The sequence below is a fragment of the Galeopterus variegatus genome, unplaced genomic scaffold (assembly GCF_000696425.1).
Source record: "Galeopterus variegatus unplaced genomic scaffold, G_variegatus-3.0.2 Scaffold3901, whole genome shotgun sequence".
Taxonomy (NCBI): Eukaryota; Metazoa; Chordata; class Mammalia; order Dermoptera; family Cynocephalidae; genus Galeopterus; species Galeopterus variegatus.
The window spans coordinates 156,861-174,816 of NW_007730012.1; the positions used below are offsets into that span (position 1 = coordinate 156,861).

The following is a 17,956-nucleotide window of genomic DNA, read 5'->3' on the forward strand; positions in this document are numbered from 1 at the left end:
GAGACCATGAGCAGAGAGGCTTTAGACTTAAATTGAATGTCCATAACCCCAAAAATAAAGTAAAATAAAATAAAAAAGTAAAATAAACAATGTTTAGGAAATGGAGGATGGTAGGTACCATAGATGTGAGTATTAGTGGAAAGGGTTCTTAATTTAACTACTCCTTAGAGTGTCCATAGGTCCCTGGAAGGAGAGAGAAATTGAGTCTAAGTCATGATAGGAACTGCAGAATAAATGAGCACTGTTAGGTAGCCTAGTGGATTAATTTGACCTACACACCTCATGATTAAAGGTAATACAATCTACACGTGAAAGCCAGTTGTAGTGGGAAAAAGAAAGATGTGCAAGTCAGGTCAAAAGCCTCAAAGGATTGTCCGGCAAGTGCCAGCAAGTGCATATATACATAGCTTAGGAGATAGTAGGAAGCAGCCACCAGATAGTGTCCTTATGACATTATATCTTTTATATTTTGTACACACACACAAAAAGAGCGAGGGAGAGATTCCCAGGGACAGAAAATACATCACCACTAAAGAGTGGATCCCTGAAAGAGGAACAACACATAAAATCAAAGGAACTGAAAGGAGATTTAACCCAACAGTTCAGCACTCCTGCCACAAATGGTGAGGAAGCATATTTCCTCTCTCTCTCTCCACACACACACAGACACACACACACACACACACTCTGATAAGTTCAGGGAAAAATGTAATTAAAAGATAATACAAATCTCTTCATAAACTTTTTGATGGACCCAGATTGCGGATTCAGTGATCCCAGAGAAGCGTTCTGCCATCTCTCTCTGAGCCCCATTTCAGCAAGTCATTAGAATCCAAACCAGTGAAAACAACCTACTGCCCATGTCTCATTGGCAGGTGTCCAAACTTTCTTCAGCAACAACCAACAGTTTCTACCATGCTGATATTCAACCATTCCAGCTTCATGATCTTCACTCTGATGGGTGTACCTGGCTTAGAGTCACAGCACTTGTGGCTCTCTCTTCCTTTCTCCTCCATGTTTTTGGCTATTCTCATTAGCAATAGTGCTATCCTCTTCCTGGTGGCCACAGAGCCTACACTCCATACACCAATGTACCTACTCCTGGCCCTGCTGATGTTGGCTGACCTAATATCCACTCTGGCTCTGGTGCCCAAGCTTCTCTGCCTCTTCTGGTTCAATGATAGGGACATAGCTGTCAATGCCTGTTTCACTCAGATGTTTTTCATACATGGAGCATCTGTGGTGCGATCATCCCTACTAGTTGCAATGGCCTTTGACCGCTTTGTGGCTGTGTGTAAGCCATTACACTATAGCACAATTCTGAGCCATTCCCTAGTTGGACGCCTGGGGCTGGTGGCTCTAGCCAAGGGTATGCTTCTTATCCTGCCCATGCCTCTTCTGCTTCAAAGGTTGACCTTCTGCCACACGGTCATTCCTCACACCTACTGTGACCACATGGCTTTGGTGAAAATGGCCTGTAACCACACCAGACCCAATCGCATCTATGGGCTCTTTGTGATCCTTCTTGTGGTGGGACTTGATCTGCTGCTCATTGGCTTCTCTTATGCCCTCATCCTTCGGGCTGTGATACACCTCAACTCTCGAAATGCCACCCGCAAAGCCCTCAACACCTGCTCAGCCCACCTCTTTGTCATCCTTGTCACTTACGTACCTGCACTCTTTTCCTCTATCACTCACCGCATTGGTCGCAACATCCCAACTCATGCCCATATTCTCCTTTCCAATCTCTACCTTCTCCTACCCTCAATGCTCAACCCCATCATCTACGGCATAAAGATGAAGGAAATACAAGACAAGGTGGCCAAGTGCCTGGGCAGAGGAGCTGCATGGGCTGCAGGTCCTGGCAATAAACCTGGGAGCAAATGAACATTGTGGACAACTGATAATACTCAACCATCAAAGAAGCGGTTGTATCTCCAGATGATCCATGGGAAGAATAGACCACGGAGGAGTGATTTTCTTTTTCTTCTTCTTTCCTTATTTTAATTTTTAACTTTTTTTTTTTTGTCTTAACGTGATAGGCCATATGTTTGACAACTTTCACTGAGCTATGAGCTACAAAAAGGAGACCTAAGGTATTTTTTTCAATGTGTGATTATCAGGAACAATCTGATTGCACAGGCCACTGAATGACACTCATCTGAGTTCGTGTTCATCAACTACTCACAAAATTTCTCTGTAAATGATCCAAGGTTGTCATTCCCTGTCTTAATGGAGAGTTTCTATTTGCTACGATTTTCTTTGTATTTGCTATTTTTCATATTCTCTCTGCCTGTTTCTAACGAGTATCTTCTTTCTGAAAAGAACCTTGTATACTCGTTGTCTTTGCATACCACCTTAACATGTAATATTTCTTCAGGAAACTGGTCTTTTTATCATGATTCTTAAAAAATATTATGACAATGTGGCATGTTTGCAATATTGACAGGATGATTGTGATGTTGCAGGTGCATATGACAGAAATAGAGGAATCTGAGAATTCAGGGACTGTCAAAATACATATGACAAAAGATTTCATTGCAAGAGAAAACATGTATCCAGATATCTAATTCAGAAGACTTCTGTGACCAAGAACACCTTCTTTAAAAAGCTATGTAAGCAGGAAGCCACATATTTCTGAAATGATATTACTTCACTTGAAGTGATCCAGGGTGACTTAGATCATGCACAAAGATCAACTTATATTGTTGTGATGAAACATTGCTTTGTTATTGTTTTAAATCATTGTAACGAGCAAATATTTTTTCTAATTACTTAAATACATAATTATCAATGAATCGATTGCACGATATAATAAGACAAGTATAAGATTGTACACTTAAGCAGAAATGACACTATTTCTAATAAAAGTCAAACAAAATGAAACTATGGAGTGTAAGAACGATTGAGAAATAAGATAATTGCAGTTTTAACACAATTTAAAGTTAATCATATGTTATTATTAAATGTAAAGTCAGGAGAAAGGATTCTACATTTCTAATCTCCTCTTAAAGCTGTACCACTGTGCTTGAGATCCTTAAAAAGATGATGGCATGGGGAAAAAAAGTAATGTATGTAAACTTTATCCCTAGCCACAACTTCTGACCAGTACTGATTTCCTCTCCACTCTGCTGAGCTGAATGATCTATAAGCTCTAAGAACATCTTTAATTCTTGTGACCTAGAACAAAGAGGTCCCGCTATGCTGAGTATTCCTTTCCTTTGGGTTTCACCTGGTCCTGTCTAGCCTTTAGAGTAAGAAGATGCCTACAAACTGAAGAAGAAAAAAAAAATCATACTATCCAAATAATAAAGGAAATAAACCATTTTCTCCATCCTTTTCTGCTGTTCATTCTCTTAGTAAAATTACATCCTAATTCACTCTTAACTATGAAAGTGTTTCTAAGGAGGGTATGCTTGGGGAAGTTTCACGTAAGTGGAGAAAAAGGAATAGAGTCAGGTCATTGATCTTTGATAGCCTCTTTGTACCTTTTTTGTTCTTCATAAGCCAGATTTCCCATTGAATTTAGAGCATGGAAATAGGATATGTGCCTGACACTGATTTTCAGCTACCGTGATAATCAGCATGGCACAAAGAAGCTAAGGAAATGAAGTGCTGAATATTTTATTCTCATCAAAATATAATCTCATTTGTGGAGAAGAATTATAAGGTTAAAATTTTGAATAAGCAAGTGAAGATACTGGATAATAATAGGAAACTCTAAAAAAATTTCAGGGCAACAGCTAAGATTCGGTATTTCTACCCTAGAACAGGAGTGAATAGAAGGGTCCTACCTTATGTTTCTCACATTTTATTAATTCCAGCAGAAATACCATTTATTTTGGTAGCTCTGTGCTAAGTATCATAGGTATTTTTATATATAATAGCTCATTAAATTATTTCAACTGTAACCCAAGTTGTGTAATAGTATCCATTTTGCAAATTAAGTTACAAAGTCTCGATTTCTCTATGTAAACTTTCCATAATTATATAGGTACTGAGTGGTTAAGCCTGGATTCAAATCCTAATCTATTTAACTTCCCACTCTACTATGTCCATGTTGTCTCTTGAAAGACAACCATAAATGAAGAGTTAAAAAGTTGTGGAGCAAGACTAAGTTGTGCACTTAGCAGGAGTGACTTCAAAACTATTGCAACTATTGTGTGCCTACCTCATTGCTAATACCAAAAATTAATGCAAAGCTTATCTTGATTGGAGTATAGAAGAGTTTCAACCTGTTTGGACAACTGAAAATATCTTTCTTTTCTAGTTATTGTCTATTTTTAGTTATCTGCCTCACCTCCATCCAATCTCCTCTCTTCTGAGATGCATACTGTGCCCCTAGGAGTTGGCTTTGAAGGAATGCATTGCCAGGTTTCCAGTGTGATCTGGATTCTGTGTGGGTTTGCCAAAGGGATGTATGGTAGTCTGGGTCTTCAGAAAAGGAGACAAGATTAAACATGCAAGAATTTTGTTAGTGGAAATATCTGTGTGAAAGAAAAATACGGAGTGCTCAGGGTAGGCTAGGAAAGCCATGTTGAGAAATCATTGTTGGTCTTAGCCACTTATGAGTTGGATATTCAGTGAAAATCCATGTCGTTGGGTCCTTGTTTACCTCCCATCTCAGGCACTATGGCCCGTCTGTGCCGGTTCTACACTGACTGATGATGAAGACTTGCTAATCTCAGTTGACTACGTCATTTTGTCTACTTTGTTGTTCAGTACATCTGTGAATGTATTTTGATATTCTGGTAGACATTAACATGTAATACAAAGTCTTAAAATTTCATAGGCCTTCCTGTTTGCCCACATACTAGCCTTCGATACAGACTTCTTTGCCTCTGATCTTTTAGTCCCTTTACTTTCATTGGGCACTGCTCAGGCATTTATATTCTTACCATAGGCGACTTCTCCTTCTACTCAAAGCAGATGACTATGGCACTGCTCAGAGCTCCATCCATTGGAAATAGCCTCCTTCTCCACTGTCTTTCAGGGCCATGCCAAAATGTGGCTGCAATGCAACCTCCATCCATTTTCTGCTTGCAGCCACTTACAAGTATCCAATCTATAAATTGCACTCAAGCTTTTTTGTCTTCCTTAATTAGTCATGACAGACCACCTCTCCCCACATGTATAGGCACAAACCCTGGAGGGGCACTGGTGCAACTTTGGTGAATAACATGGACTGTGAACTTCTTGTTCATGCAGTTTATTTGTACCTTTTTGTCCCTTTCAGGCTTAATTTTGATGTAATATTTACATCTAATAACATACTGCTGACTTTATAACTTGGCAGATCTGACAGGACACAGCTCTTTATGGGAAGTTCTGGACAAATGGTCACTGCCTCATCTACTGCTACAAAACAAATTATCCCAAAACAAAGCAAGTTACAACAACCAACACTTATTATCACCTCTAGTTTTTAAGAATCAGAAATCTTAGAGCAGCTTGGCAGGTCTTTATGGTTCAGGTTCTTTCATAAGGTTTCAGTAAAGATATCAGCAGGAGCTAAAGTAACCTGAAGGCTTGAATGGGGCTGAAGGATCCACTACTAAGAAGATATACCCACGTAGCTGTTGTCTGGAGGCCCCAGTTTCTTGCCACATGGATCTCTCCATTAGGCCGCTGGAGTATGACACAGAATCTAGTTTCCCCAAGAGTCAGTGATCAAGAAGAGAGAAAGAAGCTACAAATTTTCTTATAACCTAGCCTCAGAAATGACCTACCATCACTTCTGCATATTCTATCGGTCATTTAAACTAACCCCGATACAATGTGCAACAGGACTACAAAAGGGTTAAATACTGGGAAGCATGAATCATTGTGACACATCATGGAATCTGGTTACCATAGTGTCTAGTTTAAATGTTTTATCTCTACCAGGGCCTAGTAACACACCAAAAGCTGTTTAACAAAAGGAAAGCAATCCTCTGCTGCATATGATTTTGACTTACTCCAAAATCCCAGGATTCTTCACTGTGATATTTTCATTGTAACTTGCCATTAGCTCCATCTTTCATCTTATCCCACCACTGATATTCCATTAAGTTAGGTTTGCCAGATCATATGGCCCAAGCAGCAGGGGTGGTTTCACATCTGGGCCTGTTGTTCCAGGCCTCCAATTAAAGCTTGCAACCTTCCATGTCACACAGTACTTGGGCTAAAGCAATATTGCTAGGTGTGGGATATGTCACACAGCCTTTAAAGGAGATAATTAAGCTCTGTGCTTCTTTCCTCATGGAAGCAGGGGGAGGGGGACAAGTGTGCAAAACAAATTTCTCTTTTGCTTTGGAGGGTATATCTTGGCATTCTCCTGATACCTGGACCCTTAAAAACTACACTGAAGTGTCTCGTTCCTGAATCTTCTTAGGGTTTATCTCCCACCCTCCTGAGTGCATGTGTATGAGCAAGCTCTGTAATATACTAGATGATGTTACTCATTCTGTCCAATCAGCGTGGTGCCATCAAGGCAATGGCTCAGTGTGATATTTTGTGAGATTTCAAGTCATGTAGATCTTTATGGACTATATCATGATATAGGCAAGAGAGTTAGCATAATCCTAAAACAAAACTGTAAATGAATATTGTCTGTCCCATGTGATTGTCTATGATTCACTTTTCTTACTGGAATAGAATAAATGCATTTTATAAATCAATGATCACATACCATGTACATAGGAACTGTGCATATTGTTCTAGCTGGGATTCTACACCTAGCATACCAGCTGCAATAAGAATGTCTACTAAGTCTGACATAGTCTACAGTAATTTTTCAGAATTAATTTAGTTTATGCATAGACCAAAATTAAGCAGACATATGATGGGAACCACAACCCCTGCTTCTTTTAAGTTTGTAATAGTGATGCTAAGTTCTAACATCACATTTCTGAGAAAGTAAATTAATTCTTGCTCATCTAGCCTTATATTCCAGCACCTATGATCAAGCACTCTCAAAATTCAATCCCAGAATATGTTCCTGGATCCTGCCAATTCATGCCAGCTAGTTCCTGTAATTCTTTATGTTTATGTCTCTGTCTTCTCTTATGAGGTCTAGAATGTGTCCAGCTGTGTTATGCAGTGATTTACACCTAGTTATCAGACTGTAAGCCAGGAAAGGGGGAGAAGACACATAGTGAAGGGGTGTCTGTGGTCTTATGGGGCAGAAGTGTCTAACATCTTCCAGCAGAGAAGTAATACTGGACGTTTGCAGGGATCTCTGCATGTCCAAAAGGTCTAAAAAGATGATTGAGTCAACCTTCTTAAAGCATCTATCCAGATTTTAATCCCTCTGTCCCAGTTTTCAAGATTCTAGGCTTTTATTTGCCGGGATCCTGACCTACATATAAGATAACCACTTTCATTGAGTGTTCAAATATTACTGGAGCCCTGAGACTCTCACTATTGTTTTCAGCCTCATCTTCCATCCAATTGTGTCGGCCTTTCCACTATAGGTGATGAAGTCCTCTTCATACACTACTATCTTGGCAGCTGTCTGGTTCTCACAATTAGCTATTAATGCCTGTTAATGGCTCTGTATCTCTCATAATCCATTTTTACAGCATCAAAACAAGTTCTCAGTGATCATTAACTCTACTGTTTTTGTAGGCATTGCTTCCTCCATATTTTTCAAATGCACTATTTTGACCTCCACTGGTAAAATATTTAGCAATTAAACCACCACTTTTGGCAGGTACTGCCCCACCTATCAATCAGGAGAGCATCCTGACAGGAAGTGACAGTTTTCTATGTTATCACTTGTACCACTCTTAGTATTATTTGTATTCATCTGGGTCTTCTACAAAGCAAATGCCAAGATGAAATTTAACATATAACAATTTAACTCAAGGAAATACTTGTCTGAAAGAACAAAACAAATAGAATCACTGTAGAGTGGGGTGGGCAGTCAGACCACAAAATAGGTTTAGCCCCAAGTTAAGGAAGAAGAGAGAAAAGCTTGTGTGGAAGTATCTTAGATCGCCATGCAAAGCCAAAGCTGAACAAGGAGCCTACTGAGATGTCCCACATCTACAGTAGTGGGTCTCCCTTAGCATCACTGCCACACTCAGTCATTAATCGGGAGAAGCCAGTGGGAGGCATCACTTTGCTGCACATTCAGTGAAGGATTTCAAATTGCAGGAATTAGGTCCTTCAGTCAATTAGGCTTTTTGTAGTAGGAGGTCTATGTGGTACATTCATACACTATAAGACACTGAAAGGAATTTAAAGGGCAAGCAAAAAGGAAATGATGGCTAATTAGTCCCCACACTCATACTGTTTCTCTGTCTCCTGTACTCCTTTAATGCAGGGGTCAGCAACCTTTTTCCTATAATGCTTCATACAGTAAACATTTTTGGCTTTGCAGGTGATATGGTCTCTATCACAGCTAATTAACACTGCCACTGTAGTACAAAAACATCACAGATGATATGTAAACAAATGGGTCAGTCTGTGTTCCAATAAAACTTTATTTACAAAAACAGGCAGGAGGCCAAATTTAGCCTATAGGCCATAGTTTTCCAACCCCTGCTCTAAAACACTGCTTATAAAAAAATGAAAAATTAGAATGAACCCAAGTGTCTACTAATACAGAATTGGTTAAAGAATACTATGAAACAGTTTAAAAATAAATTAATTATACGTGTTACCACAGGTTGATACCAACAATATTAAGTTAAACAATAAATTGCAAAATAGCATGTATAAACATTATTTCATTTTATAATAGTAATAATTTCGTTTACCTAAGGAATAGATCTGAACAGACACATGTTGTACTGGGTTGAATAGTTTCTCCTCAAAATCCATGTCCAATTACAACTTCAGAATGAAACCTTATTTGGAAATATGGTCTTTGCAGATGTAATCAACATAAAATGAGGTTGTACTGGATTAATGTGGGACCCAATCTAATGACTACTGTACTCATAAGAAGAGGGAAATTTGAACACAGACAAGTACAAAGGAGGGGTGACGTGAAGAGACATACAGGGAGGATGCCATGCCACGACAGAGGCAGAGATCAGTCATGTGTGTCCAAGTCAAGAAGTACCGCGGATTGCCAGCAACCATCAGAAGCTAGGTGACAGGGAAGGAAAGACTCTTCCTGACAGCCTTCATGGAGAGCATGACCCTGCTGACAAATTGATATTGGATATGTAGCCTCCAGAACTGCCAGAATAAAAAAAAAAATTCTTGTTTTAAGTCACCTAGTTTGGGGTAATTTGTTGCAACAGTCCTGAGAAACTAATAGACATGTCAAAATATCGTCTGGGGGATATTTACATTCCACACTTTATATTTAATGCTTACATTTCATGTTGTGTATTTTGGTGATCAGGCTAAAAATGTTACAATATAAAAGTAAAAAAGTGTGCATATACTTTCCTCTAATAATTCCTTCAGTACAGATTTATTCTTCAATAATGCTTTATACAAAAAAATAAAAATACCTAGTCAATATAACAAGATGCTCATATAACTATTTTAAACAACAAAAGTGTGTAAACAAACATTGTTATCAAGAGGTGACTGCTTAAATAAATGTGGCAAGCATACAAATGAATTCCCTAAGGTCATAAAAAATAATAGATAAAATAAATAAATAGGTCTGTTTGTGCTAATATGGAGCAGTTACTAAGAGAAATTATTAAATTAATAAATTAAAACACAAAAACATTTAGAATAATGTGTTTCTACTTGTGTAAATTCCAATATAATTCAATTTTTCCCACAGGAATTATTAGTTGTTTAACTTTCACTTTGCATCTTATTTCATAGAAGACATGAAAACATATTTCATAGAAGACATGAAAACACACTTAAGCTAAGAATGCATTTTTTTCTAAGTTCACACTTAATAAATTGATAAAAATTAGAATACTATAACATCGAATTTATTGTGGTCCCCAAGCTGTAGCATCTATCCAGATGTCAATGCCCCAGTCCTTGTTTTTAGAATTTCAGGTTATCTGAAATTCTAAAGCAACAAGGAAGATTTGGTTACATTAGAGCCGTCAAGAGTGTCGTGATGCCTTGTGTTATTAAAAAAATAAAAATAACAGTTTAAAAATCTAAAAAAATGAAAAACCCTAGAATCTTTCTAGTTTTGAACTTCTTAAATCTTAAAATATTTGCCTTGTATTCTGAATCATTGCCTAGAAGTGGTAAACAGTATCCCCTGAACTTAATGAATTCCTATCTTTGGACACAGGATCTAAGCTCCACACACTTCCCCAAGAACTTGTTTATTACTTCTTTCTGGGTTCCCAGGAAAATGGTCTTGCAGAGATCTGTAACCAAAGATTCCACTACAAAACTTACTTTTATAACCGTAACCCTTAATGGAACATTCTTGGAATTGTCCTTTTGCAAGAGGTTCTTGTCAGATGCTGGAATTAATCGAGACAATCTTGACTGCAGGAGGTTTTATAAGTACAAAATTAGTTAAAATGCATATCAACATTTAAAACCTAGGAGCTTCTCATTTTTACCTTTTCCTTTGAAGTTTCTCTGGAATTGGAGGTCATGTTTCCTATACGTATTCTCTAGGCCTACAAAAAAGCAACAAGTCCTGCTGCCCAAATGTGAGGCTTCTGCAGTGGGGATAATAAAATAGTGACTTTAAATTTAATTTTAAATTTCCCCGTCCCTCTTACTCCTTCCAAACAATCTTCTCCACCTCCCACCTTCCACTTGGACACACATACTAAAATACTCAAGAATACCTACACACGCCTTGGCCTTGCCTTGGCAAAGTAAGTAGTAGTCTACCACACATGATGGGGGGCGAGTTGTTTTTTCTTATGTTTCCTTCATATGGAAACATTCCACCCACCTCATGTGCATTTAGTGTGTGGTGTTGTTTACATACAGTACCGCATATAATTTGCCCAATCACTCTATCAGGTATACAGGGCATACACCGTTATTTTTATTTCACATGGAATAATTGCCTTGCTTTGGAGTTACTGAAACCAAGAAGGTCTCCTGTATTGTACCTTCTCTGACCAAGGATAAATATCTTGGCAGCCAGTCAGCCAGTATGACATATTTCTACAACTGGCCAATTCCCCCAGGAAGTGCATGCGCTGAACATTTCTTACTCATACACACAACTGCTGGGTTATAAGACAAGTTTCTGACCATGGGCGATGGTTATGGGCTCCTTTCTCCAGCAGCCATATTTGGTTACTTTGTCCCGAAACTCCTTGGTTTTCACTCCATAAATAATAGGGTTAAGCATTGGAGGTACAAGGAAGTAGAGATTACCAAGAATCGTATGAACGTGGGGTGGAATGCCTCTGCCAAAGCGGTGAGTGAGAAAAGAGAAAAGTGAGGGAGTGTAAGAGATAAGCATGACGCAGATGTGTGTGGTGCAGGTGTTGACTGCTTTGTGGTGGGCTTCTTTAGAAGACAGTCGCATGACAGCCCGGATGATTAGCACGTAAGATGAGGCAATAGCTGAGATGTCAAGCCCAGCAACCAGCAAGGCCACCACCAGACCATATATCCGGTTGACTGTGGTGTCCACACACACCATCTTCACCACAGCCATATGCTCACAGTAGGTGGTGGGGATGATGCGATGGGCATAGTAGGGCATCTGGTGGAGAAGGAGAGGCATGGGGAGAATAAAGAGAATGGCTCTCACCAAACTCACTAGGCCAATGAGCCCAATGCGACTATTGGAAAGGATGGTGGCATAGCGCAGGGGCTCGCAGATGGCCACATAACGGTCAAAGGCCATGGTCATCAAGACAGCCGACTGCATGGCAGAGATGGAGTGGATGAAGAACAGCTGGACCAGGCAGGCTTCATAGCTGATCTCACTCTGGCCAAACCAGAAAATGCAAAGCACCTTGGGAATGGTGGTTGTGGACATGCCCAGGTCCGTGAGGGCCAACAGGCAGAGGAGCAAGAACATGGGCTTGTGCAGGGAGTGCTCTGTGAAGATGGTGAAGAGGATGGTGCAGTTCCCCAGCATGGTGACCAAGTACATGGAGGAGAAGGGAATAGATATCCATCTGTGTTTGTCCTCCATCCCAGGAATGCCTTGGAGAATAAAGAAAGAAGGGTGGCCCTGCGTCGCATTGCAGGCAGTCATGGTGGCACCCTAGTGAAGTACCTGAGAGAAGCAATGCAAAAAACTACATGGGCTTCAATTAAAAATAAAAAAATAGTTTCAAAATGGAAAACAAAGACTGGAATGATAAGATACACAAAAATATTTCTTTTTATATAGTATAGTAGAATACTGTAATATTGCAGTAATGATAGTGTAGTATAACAGCATTAGTATCTAAATAATATACTTTATGATATATGTTTTATTAAGGAAAATTGGTTCATTATTTATTAAAATACATTCTTAAATATATAAAAATATATTAAAACATGAATGTTTATCCACTTAAAGAACATAACTTGAAGTATTTGGAACAAAAATGAATAGAAATACAAAGGGAAATTGACAATATATAATATCCTTCTCTCAGAAACCAAAAAATAAAGCATGTCAAGCATTTTTTTAATAAAGATAACTTAACAGCTTATAATAGAGTCTTGCATCCAAAAATTAAAGAATACATATTTTCAGCAGACATGGGATCTGAGTGAGTGGGGATTTTTTGATGAGAGCTGTGCAATGGTGATGAAGAATGAAGTAGGCAGTGGGGTGCTGGAAAGCTGATGTGCAGAGAGGAGGCCACCAGAATGTGAATGCAAAGCCCCCTGCCCTAGAACCACTTACCTGGAAGTGAGGCAGTGCAAGAGTGAGCAGCTGGTCCCAGACACCTCCTGCAAATGTGTATGTGTGAGTGTGCACATATGTATGCGGGTGTACCTCAGCAAACATTCATATGGCTCCTGGAAAGCACACTCATGGCCCCGCATCTCTCCACTCCTTACTTTCAGACACCCAAAATCTATGGTGTGGCCCTTTAAGTAATTTAAGTAAAGGCTCCAGAGTGCCCAGAATAATCTCTTTGCTCTTATTCCCACACACACATCATCACTACTATTATGTGTAAAATTGACCCCGGAGGTTGCCCTGAGCTCCCAGGAGATGAGGCTGATTGATCTTGGGGATTCTGGGAATGTTTCTGTCTTTGCTAGTCCTGGAGGAGCTTGAAGAGAGAGAGAGGGTAAAGTTAAAGCTGATCTGTTAGTCGGTTTGGAGCTATATGGTTTGGCATCCTAAAGACCCTCATTCCCAAGCATGTGCAGGTGTGTGAGCCAGGGAGGGACTTACTCTGTGCAAAGTAACCATGCCCATGAAGGCATCAGAGGTACAATCTGTGTCGATGGATTTACTGGCATAACAGTGTTAGCAGCCACAAATTCTGTCTACACCTAGCTTCTTTCTGATTTTTACCCTCTAAACTTTGTCGCAGGCCAGTGGCTTTTTCCTAGATATTTCCTACACATCTTCTGAATATGCATATGGCCTGCCCCGGCACAAATCACTGAAGGACTACTTTAAACTCATTGACCTATCACAATCCCCCGCACCTCACACTACCCCATAAATGTACCATCCTTTTCATTGAGGGTAAGACAGATCTGAGATGCAAATCTCCCATCTTCTCACAATGGCCACCTTGTAATTAAAATTTTTTTCTCCACTGCAAAGACTTGTGCTTTGGTGATTGGCTTTCCATGGCATATGGGCAAACAAATCTTAATCAGTTTGGTAACAACAAAAATCAAGTGAAAACTAAACAGAAGCAGGATTTAAGAGATCCAGGTTGTAAATCATGATGTAGTGCATGTTCTGCGTACAGACAGGTACTGTAGAGTGACTTTGTCCAGAGTCAGGTGCCAGTAAGAGGGAAGCAAGTGCGGAGAAAAGTGAGTGGCAAATTAAATGGTCTGGGACGATTCATTAATCGTCAATGGAAATGTATATCAACAGACTGGCACAGTTGCAGTCAGTTATAGACACATACTCAGAAAGCTGTGCCTCTAATAACATTCAGAAATCCTGGCCTCTGTCATCCCTTTTCTCTCTGTCCCAAGGTGGTTCTGATCGGTGTCAATGACAGGAAGCAACCACAAATAGTCCTTCTAGCCCTGCTCTCTCATTTTTACTTCCATGGTCCTATCAAATCCCTGAATACAATTTCTTAAAAATCTGTTTTTGCAGAGTATCTCCCAAAGCTCTATCAGGTTACTTCTGCTATTGCCCAGAGGACTGTCACCTCTCCAGTCAAATTTTTTAATGTTGCCCTTTGGATAACCACACCAATCTGGAATAATAGCCCAGTCTGATTTCTTCCCAAATCTTGTATCTCTATCGCTAGCGTTATGTGTGGCACATAATAGGCATATAATAAGTATCAAATCAACGAATAAATAAATACATAACTAAATTCATTTAAAAATAAACTAAAAATGTATCCTAGTTAATGATCTCTTATTTATTTTTGTTTTCTAGTATATATAAAAACCAAAACACAACTACATGTGAAAGCTTTCCCTTCTTGTTAAATGAATTTATAAATTCAGGGCAAGGCCAAACAAATTTTAATAATTTATTTTGCTTGGAATCTTGACAAAATGTCATGATATTTTCAAGTCTACCAATGCCAAACCTAGTTTATTTTTATTTTAATCTATTTTGGACACACAATAGTTGTAAAGCATATTCTAACTTGCTTCCAGGTATATACAATATAGATTAAAAAACAAAATGTTTACAAAAACAGTAAGATCCTCCTGTGTAGTTCATCTTCATGGCATTTGTTTTTCTTATCCTTCAGAAATAAATTGTATCATTACAATTCCCATAGCATTTTACACTTTCTAATACTTTTACTACTTAGGTATGAATCCCAAAGTAATATGTAGTAATGTTGGGCATATTTTTAAGCTTTATATAAATGGTATTTTGTCATGTCATTTTCTGCATCTTGGGTTTTGTTTAACATTGTGTTTGTGAGATATGCTCATGTTGATGCATGTAGGTCTAGTTAAGTACTTATTAATTCAATAAAGTGTATTTATTACTACTATATTGGAGGTACTATATGGCACTATTATATTTTACTGAGTTTTATTCATTCATTTATTTGAATAAAGACACTGTTTAATTCATTCATTCTTCTTTGGTGAATACTTAGAATTGTTTACAATTAATTATAATAATAATAATGTTAACACTCTTATGCAAAAGTTAGTAGAAAAATGGAATTAAAAGAGAATACAAATTTTTCCATGAGCTTTTGGAAAACCCCTTATACAAGGTTATTTTTTTTCCCTTGTGGAGTTAATCTCTAAGGCATGTATTTAAAAGTAAAATATCTGGTTGCAGGTTATGCATATCTCTAACTTTGCTCAATATTAATAATTTTATCTTGAAGGTAGTTGATTAATATTTACAATCCCACTGAATAAGTGAATAAGTGTTTATATTCCTGTATAGTCTCACTAATTGTAAGTCGTATCTAATTTTTATTCTAATTTAGTCACTCTGAGGAGTGCAAAATGGTCTTTATTTGCATTTTATTTACTATCTGGATGATTGAGCATTGTTTCGTAAATTTATTGGATATTTATGTTTCATCTTCTGATAAATGCATGTCCTTATCTTTCACTATTTCTATTTTTTCCTATTTTTTTCTATCAGTCTTTATATCCATGAACTTTGTACTCTCTCCATTTATTTATTTATTTATTTATTTTTAAGGTAAACCATCCAAGCAGTTTTTATTTATTAATATTCATAAATAGAAACAGCAGCTTCATTAGAGATTTCAATTGTCCTTTTCAGTTTGAATGTGGAGTATTAGGAGAGCTGTTTGCTTATCAAGGTATGAGAAGCAGAGATCACCCCTGCACTGCTACCTACATTTAACTGTTAGAAGTAAAATTTAGTTAAGTGGAAATGATTATCACGTATATTCTCTCTCTTCCTTTTGAATGTAACAATGTAAAAAGAGTGACAGACCTGAAATTACAATCACCAAACAAATCCAAGACAGTCGTTGTCCACTTTCATTGGCAAACAGAGCACAGAGGACATTGTCTGTGAATTGGGATGTCATCAAAGAGGAGATGGTGGAAGCTCATTTCCTTTATTACTCTCTTTTAAATTTTGGTTTTCTAAAACAACATCTAAAGTCATAATATCTCCACAGCGCATAGCACCAAAATCTGCCATATACCCCCGTTCATCCTTGTCTGTAGATGAGCTCTCTTCATGCACTAAAGTGGACAGAAGGAGCTCCTGGACAAATAGGCTGCGGTCGGCACGTTTGCTTTCCGTGGACTGGTACTCTGTTTCAGACATTTTAGGATCATTCAACCTTGTTAGAAGAAATTGGGAGTTCTGGAGAGTGTGTTGACTGCTTTCTTTATTAGCTGAGTTGGTTGTTGCTGTGGATTGTGTGATTGTAGTGGTGACACTGCTGCTGTTAGTATGCTGGGTTGCAATTGCGTGCAGTCTCCAGTTGCCGTGCTGCCTGGGCATGCTGCCGTTCTATCGCAGCTGCATCTGCAGTTATTGTTAACTGAGAGGTGGTAGGGCCAGAAGAATTAAGCTGTCCTCCTGCAGAATGTCTCACTCTTCGTAACTGAGATGAAAGCTCAGCTATAAGATCCATGGCTTCTCTATTGCTTGGAGAATATGAATTTATTTTTTTTATTTTTTGTGACCGGTAAGGGGATCGCAACCCTTGGCTTGGTGTCGCCCGCACTGCGCTCAGCCAGTGAGCGCACCGGCCATCCCTATATAGGATCTGAACCTGCAGCAGGAACACCGCTGCACTCCCAGCACCGCACTCTCCCGGGTGAGCCACAGGGCCGGCCCTGAGAATATGAATTCTGAGAAGAAGAAAGTCTACCAGTAGAACTGCTGGTAAGTGCATGTTTGACCTACGAGCATGAGGACCTCCTAATCCCTGGCCAGGGTGAAACATTCTATGTACATGTCATACACCATTCAATTCATCCAAATCTCTAGGGGTTCTGTGTTCAAGTGTAAGACGAGCTGCAAAGTCATCCATGACATGATTAGGATCGCCTCCAGGTAACGCTACACATATTGGACAAATCACTTCTGTTGATGTTTCTGCATGTTCCTAAGTAATGTGTTCTTGAAGAGATGTCTCCATATAGCCTATTTTTCCACAATAGGGACAAGTAAAGGACTGTGGCTGCTCTACAGAGAAAGCTTCCACACCACAGTACAAATCAAATCAACCCTTGTTAATATGCATTGCATTGGGTAGTCAGTTATGTGACTTGTTGTCTTTGAACCACTTTCATAATAAGAAGCACACAGATCATAATCATAGCAAATTAAATACTTATATCTGTGACCTCGAAAATGTCCTTTTCAACATGCATCACAACTGACACCTTCATGTCAGGTCATCCTAGTTCGAATGGTGGTGGTGTGGCCCCTGCTGGGCTCTGGCTGGGCTCCGGCTGCAGTGTCCCCTGAGGGGTCCTGGCACTGCCCGTACAGAGCACCTCTCAATTTATTTAATAGATCTCTTAGAAATATCTTTCAATTACTTTCTTTTCTTAACATAGATACCATGCACATTTTTGTCAGGTTTATTGTAAGTACCCTAGATTTTATTGCTATTGTAAATTATAACTTTGAGAATATATATTTCCAATGATGGCTGTATATAACAATTCAATTGATTTTTTTGTTGTTGTTTATTTACCTCAAACTCAGCAAATTTCTTAAAATACCATGAGTTCTAAAAATATATGATTAGAGTCTGATGGGTTTACTCTGCAGAAAATTGTGTCATTTGTTAATAATAATATTTTATGTGTGTGATTCTTAAATGTTTATTCATTTTTATTGTTCTAGTGTGTCAATTTAGATTCAACACCTAATTGAATAGAAGTGGTAAGAGCAGTTATATTTATGTCTGCCCATATTAAAATTTTCATCTTCTACTCTTTACAACAAAATACATAGAAAAAAAGTAAACAA

The 17,956-nt window shown here is 38.6% G+C and overlaps 2 protein-coding genes and 1 pseudogene across 2 annotated transcripts; 1 reads left to right on the top strand and 2 right to left on the bottom strand.

Moving 5' to 3' along the window:
- The first annotated feature begins 915 nt into the window (after positions 1 to 915).
- Positions 916 to 1,887, top strand: LOC103601845 (putative olfactory receptor 52P1). Its single transcript, XM_008586251.1, has one exon. It carries the CDS (start codon positions 916 to 918, stop codon positions 1,885 to 1,887), a length of 972 nt encoding a protein of 323 aa, XP_008584473.1.
- Positions 1,888 to 11,125: 9,238 nt separating this feature from the next.
- On the bottom strand, positions 11,126 to 12,106 carry LOC103601846 (olfactory receptor 52E4-like). The gene has a single exon (XM_008586253.1). The coding sequence runs from the start codon at positions 12,104 to 12,106 to the stop codon at positions 11,126 to 11,128; it is 981 nt and encodes a 326-aa protein (XP_008584475.1).
- A 3,939-nt stretch (positions 12,107 to 16,045) lies between these two features.
- LOC103601837 lies at positions 16,046 to 17,377 on the bottom strand (annotated as a pseudogene).
- Between the last annotated feature and the right edge of the window lie 579 nt (positions 17,378 to 17,956).